Genomic DNA, 8,357 nt, shown 5'->3' with positions numbered 1-8,357 from the left:
GTTCGTCCTTCGTCCCTGGGGTTTGTCGGACGGAGGAGATTTGCTCTAAAGAGGCCGGTAACATTATTGAAGACATTTGACCCGGGTAGGCAATGAAGTACTGCCACATGCTACATGTATTTAATTTATTGTCTCCTTTACTGCAAATTCTAGTATTTATCATAAAAGACGAATGTTAATATGGTTATTTTTTCGCGTTTAATAACGTTTGCAATAGGGGAATTATCATTGGATTAAGTTTTTTTTCGTAAAATAGATTATCTGAAATATGAATTTGTCTTGCGTTGTACGATTTGCCAGTTCCTTTGCAGAGGAAAGTGCAGAATATTTTCTGACCAATGTAGAGTAATAAGTCATGGGTAACACCGAGCACCTTTGCCCAGCCGATCTATCTATGAGGGTTTACTAAGAGATAGGCACAGTTTAATTGAAGTGAGTGAGCCAAACCAATATTCAGACGTGAAGGGGTTTGGCACAATTATTTCACCTCATCACCCTCCCACAATTGTTCCTAAGGTAGCATATGGTCCCTTTCCATCCTGTAAAATGTGACGGAAGTGTCTCCGAGATAGAGGAAAGCGAGAGAGAAAGAAAGAAAGAAAGAAAAAGATCAGTAACGTCAGCGCGTAGTTGTATCGAACTTCGCTCGCCTGTGTTGTGTATGTGTCGTCTGCGCAATACCGGTTCCAATATTATATATGTTATCACGATGGGAACTGTCAGAATATATTTTTAATTTTTTCGAACAAGCAGTGTCAGGAGTAGCATTCATGCGCAAAATTTTGTGAATAACATAAGAATTTTTTGCTTTATAAATAGAAAAGCAAAGAATTTAGAGATGTTGGAGTATTATCGATAGTGCTGGCCAATGACGTCACGGGAGAGCGGGAGTGGTATTTAGGAGCGCGCGCAGAGGCCTCAGTGAGCGCGAGTCAGTCGTATCAGGCGGAAGGGTTCTCTGAGTCCTGTCGTCGTCGTCTTCATCCCCTTGCAGCATGGGCTTGTAAGGGAATTGTGCGCTTTACTTGTGTTGTTCCGAATCTTTGGAAATTGTTTAACCTAGGTGACTTGCTTAAGTGAATCATCATGAAGAAGTTCACGCTGAAGCACGTTTTCGAAGGATTGCGCTCGACTGTTCAGCAGCCACAGGCCAAACCTGAGCAAGTGTCAATCGTCGAAACGCTGCAAGCTGAGAACTTCCAGGTCGCTAAGGTAAGTGCCCCAAAAATACTCCCCAACACTTCAGAGCTGAAGGACCATTTCACCCATTAGCTTTTGCATGACACACGGCCATAAAGTTCCTCCCCTCCTAAAGAATTACTATACTGCTTGCAATCAATATGAGTTGAACGGCACTGATAAGAACGTAAGTACGATCACAGAGATGATTACCCAGCAGTAGACTCAACTCCTCCTCCCTACCGCCTTCACCCTCACCTCCTCCCGCACCAACAATTGACATGTGTTGGGAGGCGTTGTCCGATCTTTTTTTTTATATATATATGTCAGTATGGAATGAGAAGAACCACTCCCTACGCAGATGATTGGTAAGTACAAAGCATATGTCTGTCTGACAGCCTTGCTCTGCCTTCAGGCATAACTTGGCAGTGTATCAATATGCCACGAAGTGAGATTAAAACTCTAGGCCAGTAGGCTAATCCGATTGATAGACTTAGGCCCAGATGCACAGTGTCTGTTACTTGTTACGTCAGTCAACATTGTTATCGTTCTCTTCAGTTATGTATGAGTTGACATTGTTATCGTTCTCTTCAGTTATGTATGAGTTGACATTGCCTGTCATTTTGTTTTTCAGAAGTCTTTTACATGACGCTTCTAGTAATTAATATACCTTGAAACATCGAAATGTACCATAACAGATATAGAGTCGTTTAAGGAGACGTTTTCGTTTTCTTTGTTATTTTTCATTTACGCTTGATTGTGATGGCAAAACGCCCTCCTATTTATGGTTGCTATCAAGTATCTGTTGATGATGTAATATCGTTATGTTGATGGTATGGAGCACCCCGGTATGCTGGTCGCTGTAAAGGGACTCTGCTCTAACAAAGAGCTTTGATGTTTATAACTTGTTTAGAGATGTGTATACAAGGTAAAGTCACTTTACAGTACTTTTTAAGTCACAACAAACAAGCATTGGGTTATTTTGACCTACAATTTGCATTGGATGTAGGTCATTTGAAAGGCACTGTTAGGCTCACGCGAAGGACTTGGAAAGACTGCGTTTCTTCCCCCCCTCTCTCTCTCTCTCTCTCTCTCTCTCTCTCTCTCTCTCTCTCTCTCTCTCTCTCTCTCTCACATGAATCAATTTTCGACATCTACTTAGGAAAAAATCCCAATAGCAACCAAAATTAATATGAGTATCAGGCTAAAATAAATCTTCGCACAACTATAATAATTATTAAGGTATTCAACAATTCGCTGTGGCTTGCGTACGGCAATAGGCATTCATGTTTTAGAGTGGGTATTGGCAAGAAAAACTGATACCCTCCAAAAAATCCGAACCTACACAAAACGTCAAAATGTTCATTTTGCATAGAAAAAAAAAATGTTATCCGTACATTACACACACACACACACACACACACACACACACACACACACACACACACATATATATACATACATATACATATATATACATATATATATATATATATATATATATATATATATATATAATATTGTACATATGTATGGATACTGTTATTTTGTATCAATGTAAAATGGACATTCAGTAATATTGTGTAAGTTAGGATTTTTCAGGTAGGTGTATCAGTTCTCCACGCCGGTGCTCACTCCAAAACATAAATGGCCGTTGCCGTACGCAGCGAATTTCTAACACCTAAATGAATGATTTGTTGTACGAGGATAATTTTTGTTTTCAGCTAAATAGACTCGTGACAATTTTTTTGCTATTATTTGGATGTTTTTTTGTTTTTCATCAAGGTCTACTTTGAATTTCACATAGTCGGTGTCTGTGGCCGCTGTTGTTTTTTTCCCCACTTTACTCTATTGAAAACCAGACAGTTGATCATTTCAGAGGTCAACATCACGCCATCATTTATGTCAATTTTGCCTTGTTCAAGTGCCCTCTTGTCACCTGGGATTTGTGCAAGTCTAAAATTTGTTTGTCAAGTTTTATGTAAGAAGAGGTATTGACTTGTACGTACGCTGTAGTACAGGTAATTATTTACATGTATATGTACAGTATATGTGTATAATATATATATATATATATATATATATATATATATATATATATATATATATATATATATATATATATATATATACCGATATAATGTAGATTTCAGTTAGCATTTGGGCTATGTAGAGGTTGTTAGCACCACGCCCAATGCTAAGAGGCATACGTGCCGGTGACGTCTGGTTTTGCTTGGTGGTCACCTATCTAAATACTGGTCGGAGCATTATAAATAATGAACTTATATATACATACATACAGACATATACATACACAGTTTATATATATACTGTATGTGTGTGTGGCTGTGTGTAATCTGTTTATATATATAGGCTATATATAATATATATATATATATATATATATATATATATATATATATATATATATATATATATATATATATATATATATATATATATATATATATATATATATATATATATATATATATATATATATATATATATATATATATATATATATATATATATATATATATATATATAATTACATATACGATGTATATATAATATACAGAGATTAGAGATTATTACAAGTACATAAATGAAGTTTTTTTATGTTCAGTGAGATGTTTGTGGAATTTAAAGTAAAATATTAAAATGTTTCATAATTCTAAAATGTGTTACACGCTGCTTGGTTATGATGCCCAAGTGTAATTGAAAATCAGGTGAACAAAATTATTGTTAATTAATTTTTCCTAGAAAAAAGTTACCGGAGGAAGCTTAACAATAAAACCTTTTATTTTAAATACTTCCTTGTCTGCCTGTCCGCCCTTCCGCCTCGTAAGTGCCTGGAATAAGTATGCAGTCCCCAGTGCCATGCTGTAAGAAAAATGTCTGTGCCCGTCTCTCTATCTCCGAAGGAAGTTGTCGTCATGAATATTAATTGGCGGTTGCAGTCTTTCACTTGGTGCAAAATGTCGCCGCCTCCGATGCCGTCGTCGGGGTGGAGGGCGGGGGAGTTTGGAGGGGGGGGAGATTTCAGAAGACAAACTTGGGACATGTCGTCTTGTAGAGAGAAAAGATGGAAGCAGTGTGTCGCAGTTAATGGCTCCGATCTCTACAAAATGTTAATTTTTTTTTTCTTTATTGAATGCTCTTTTAGTTTTCAGTTATTGTTAGGTTATTCTTGTGAGTTTGTTTCGGTTTTGGGCTTTCTACACTTTGTCCATGCAGTGAATAATCTTGACTTTTTTATTTTTACTGTCCATTATTTTGTTATAGCTTATGAGTAACATATATAGGCAGTTACATATTGACTTGAGATTTTACTATTTAAATTTCAAAACGGTGTTTAAATCTTCCACGATGTTCATGAGGTAAGGTTGTGATAATTTTAAAAAATTTCATTATCAGTTCATTTTGGAAGCATTTCCTAACGTTAATAAAATCTTAAAACGTTGAGAATTTTTGTATTTTATCATTCCACATTTAGGCGGTTTGAATTTTCCAGGTAATGTGTTAAAAATCCTTCTTGATCCGTTTCAGAAGTAGTTCCAATAGAGCACGCAGTATAGGCAATTGCGCACATGCAGTGGGTGGTCTGAAAAGGTTTGGCGCTTTGGCTCTGATGGTTTGTTAGAATTCTCTCTCTCTCTCTCTCTCTCTCTCTCTCTCTAAGGAGATAGCGCAACCTGTGCTTATTGTATCAGTAAGTCGTTCAGTAGTGCTTCAGTTAATAAATAGATAACGGTACGAGACAAAGGATAAATAGCCCTTTCTTTGGATCACATAGTCCAGTTTTGCTTCTAAAAGTAAAGGTTGCGTTAACATGTTATCAAGTGTTTTTTTTTTTTTTTTTTTTTTTGTGTCACAGTCGCTGAACATTGTTTTACAAGTGGGAATTTTTTAAATAAGTGAAGCAGTTGGTTTCGGTTAAACGAATTATTTATGAAAACGAGAGTTCAAAGACGTTAGTATTGTCGGTAGAAGCGCGAAGAGAAATGAGTGCTGAAAAAGTTTTGAATCGTGGGCTGTGTAGGAGGGATTGTAAAACCGTACATGTTCATTAAGAGAATTTATTTCTCTGGATTTTGCAGGGAAGTCATTTGTTTTTGTAACAGTATGTTATAAGTAGTATATTTGCACTGAATGTGTGGAAGGATACATATGAGCGCACCTATAGCTGATTATTATGTTGAAAAATGGGAAGTAGAACGAACAATATACAGAAGCAGTATGTGTACCATTGTTCCATGGCTAATTGAGAAATGTTACCGCACTTGGACAGGGATTCCTTAAAGTGAAATCATAGTAGACCCATTTGATGAGTCATCATCTTTTGTACTTACATTGATCAGTTGTACCAGAGGGTAAATTTGTTGTTGACAATATCCACCTATCTTGAAAAGTAGGTAGACAACGCAAGGGAGATTGCCGGACATTTCGGGGCGAGGGTCATAATTTTTCAGAATTAATAAAAACATGTAAGTTATGTTGAGAATACATTTGTTAGGTATAATAATACACACGCACACACACACACACATATATATATATATATATAGTTTAAAATGTTCAGTGTATTACACATATATATCCCTAACCGAAAAATACCTTTTGTCGTTATAGCTATGATTACGTCATAAAAGCAACCGAAAAGACTGGCTGTCTCATTGATGAATAACCAAATTTTATAAGTATTTTTGACCCCTGCTTAGACACATCCGTATTAAGTTGATGTGTTCGGGTCAGTTCTTTCCTTCCCCATTTTTAGTGTGGACGACTTTTATGTGATCATCCCTATTCTGCCTCGTATTTATAGAAATCATAGTTTAGGGGTCGTATGATTTGAAGGTCATACTTAATATATTGTGATTAAGGTAGACTACGAAAGCTGTCATCAAATTGATCTGTTTGCACTTCACTTTAAGGAATCCTTGTCCAAATATGATATTTCTCAAAATGAGGCCGAGGCTAAATTATTTCTCATTAACCATGGAATGAGGTTGCCGGTACTAGTTCTGTAAGGTATTTCCCAGTTATCAAGATAATAACTATCGATGAAGTCTCATGCACCCTTTCACACGTTGAAGACATGTTTACAACTACTTATAACGCTTATTAATATATTTAAAGGTCACATTTGTGTGGCTGCGTAACAGATTGGTGCATATGAATGTGAGGCAGCTCTGTGGGCAGGAACGAATGAAGCCTCGGTTTTGTCACTATTAACTACTCGGCGGTGGCAGCCTGCGTCGGTACAAACCACAGACGGAGACATCAGTGAAGGTCTGAAGATACACTACATTCCTGCGTGCCTTGCGTCACAGCTCGTTTTTTTTATGGCATCTTTTTGATAATTTGTTTTTATCTTATACCGGTTTGATTTTTTTTTTTTCAAAATTTCTCTGTTTTCTGAATAATTTCCAGGCCTGAAAGCGAATTTAAAGTGGTATGCAAGTCGAGCAGCAGTTTCTTACTGTAGGCTTAGAAACTAACCAACGGTTCTCGACAGTAGTTGAAGATTGTAAACTAAATGCACTACAGGGGTAAGCTTTCTTTTGTCTATATGCATATTTAAAATCGAAATGCTTACTAAGCATGACGGATATAATTCGTATCTTCGGTCGCAGTATCGTGTTTTTCCCTTCTTATGCTGATAATGACTTATTCCGCAGATTCCAAATGTCACCGGAAGATGTGACTTGAAGCCCTGATGTCTCCACTTAAAACTAAAAATGGAGATTGAAAACTACAGCGAGAGGGTCATTGTAAGAAACTTCAAATATCACAGCTCATGCCGGCTCTCGAGGGCTTGAAAGTTCAGCTTTGATGTCGGAGCTTTTGCCCAGGGCCTTATTCTCGGCTTTTCCCTTTTTTCCCTTTTTTTATTACCACTGACGATCACTAAAGTGTTATATCGTTTCTTCTGGCTAAATTTAAATAAATTAACGTTGGTTTTCCACAAAATTAATTGAGTCTAGATTTGTCAAGTTATACCTAATATTATAGGCTGCGTAGGATGAAAAAAGTTAGGTGCACGTTACCCGGTATTAAATGTTCGTGAAAATGCTTGAATATTTTTTTCACCATAACGTAAGAATTAGGCGTACGGTGAAAGGAGGACGACAATAAATAACATCCAGAAGCTGTATAAATATCCTTTGTTATTACAGTTGCAATATAGGTAGTCAATTAGGGTATTGTTCTTCCCATCTCCGCACATGGAAATATTGACAAAGCTAATTACAGAAAAATATTAAATGAAGTCAATTAGAGCTGTTATTCGGAGCATTAGTTGGGAATGGCATGTTAATGGTGTATCGCTTTTTCAGCTGATTTATACCAACTATGACAAAGACATTTATTTGCAGAATGCGGGGTATGGCTTCAGCCATGTCATGATTGCTTACACACAAAAGTGCACAAAGCAAATTGTGTCCTATAATGAATTCGTCATGCTGTTGTTTCGTGTAATAACAACTTGATTTTTTAAAGTATTTTAGTGGAGTTGGGAATATGTTTAAATAAGTTTGCAATACATGGTACTAGCAGTTATCTCTTTGTATGCGGAAGTATTTTAGTGCATACTTACAAATATATAGAGTCGATTGTGACATGAGTTGTAACTCACTTGAGAAGAACCATTGCATACAAGTAAGGTTCATAATGATGATATATAGATTAGGCCATAATAAAGCGCATTTTTACTTCAAATATTTAACATGTATAAAAGCCACCATCTAAGGTGATGAACCACGTTTAGACTACTACCGTCGAGCTCGGGGTCCCGTGTGTCTCACCACCGGCTACTTGCGTAATATGCGAATAAAGCGTGCTTGGCCCAGGCTTCAGGGCGGTACAAACTTCCCTCGGGTAAGGACTTGTCATCTCGACTTTATTTATATTACTCGCAATTTTGACAATATGGGTACTCCAGAGAGATATTTGGCATTTTCTCATTAGGCTACTTCCATATTTATGTAACTGGTCACGATACACTTGCTTATGAAAACAGGACAGTTCCTTTTTAACGTGGTGGTATGTATGGTTTATCTTACTAGTCATGAATCAACCGCACCAGTTTAATATTCGCTCAAGATTAAGTGGGAAGAACACAAACGGTTGTTGACCTGTGAAGGAAGTGGAGTGAAGTGAGGTAGCCATCTTGG

General features: G+C 36.8%; 1 protein-coding gene across 8 annotated transcripts in view; it reads left to right on the top strand.

The window, feature by feature from the left end:
- Nucleotides 1–914: 914 nt before the first annotated feature.
- The window catches only part of Tomosyn (syntaxin-binding protein tomosyn), a 991,423-nt gene continuing 983,980 nt past the window's right edge, over nucleotides 915–8,357 (top strand). For 5 of the 8 annotated variants that reach the window (XM_067096189.1, XM_067096177.1, XM_067096169.1 and 2 more), the window contains exon 1: nucleotides 915–1,212. In XM_067096189.1, coding sequence (XP_066952290.1) covers nucleotides 1,087–1,212 — 126 coding nt within the window. In that variant the 5' untranslated portion in view covers nucleotides 915–1,086. The remainder of the gene's footprint in view (nucleotides 1,213–8,357) is intronic. The other 3 variants (XM_067096173.1, XM_067096196.1, XM_067096198.1) reach the window with 2 other exon arrangements.

Source organism: Macrobrachium rosenbergii, chromosome 4 (genome assembly GCF_040412425.1).
Source record: "Macrobrachium rosenbergii isolate ZJJX-2024 chromosome 4, ASM4041242v1, whole genome shotgun sequence".
NCBI lineage: Eukaryota > Metazoa > Arthropoda > Malacostraca > Decapoda > Palaemonidae > Macrobrachium > Macrobrachium rosenbergii.
Note: the sequence above shows the minus strand (reverse complement) of the source record. Positions and strands in the feature narration are given on the sequence as shown.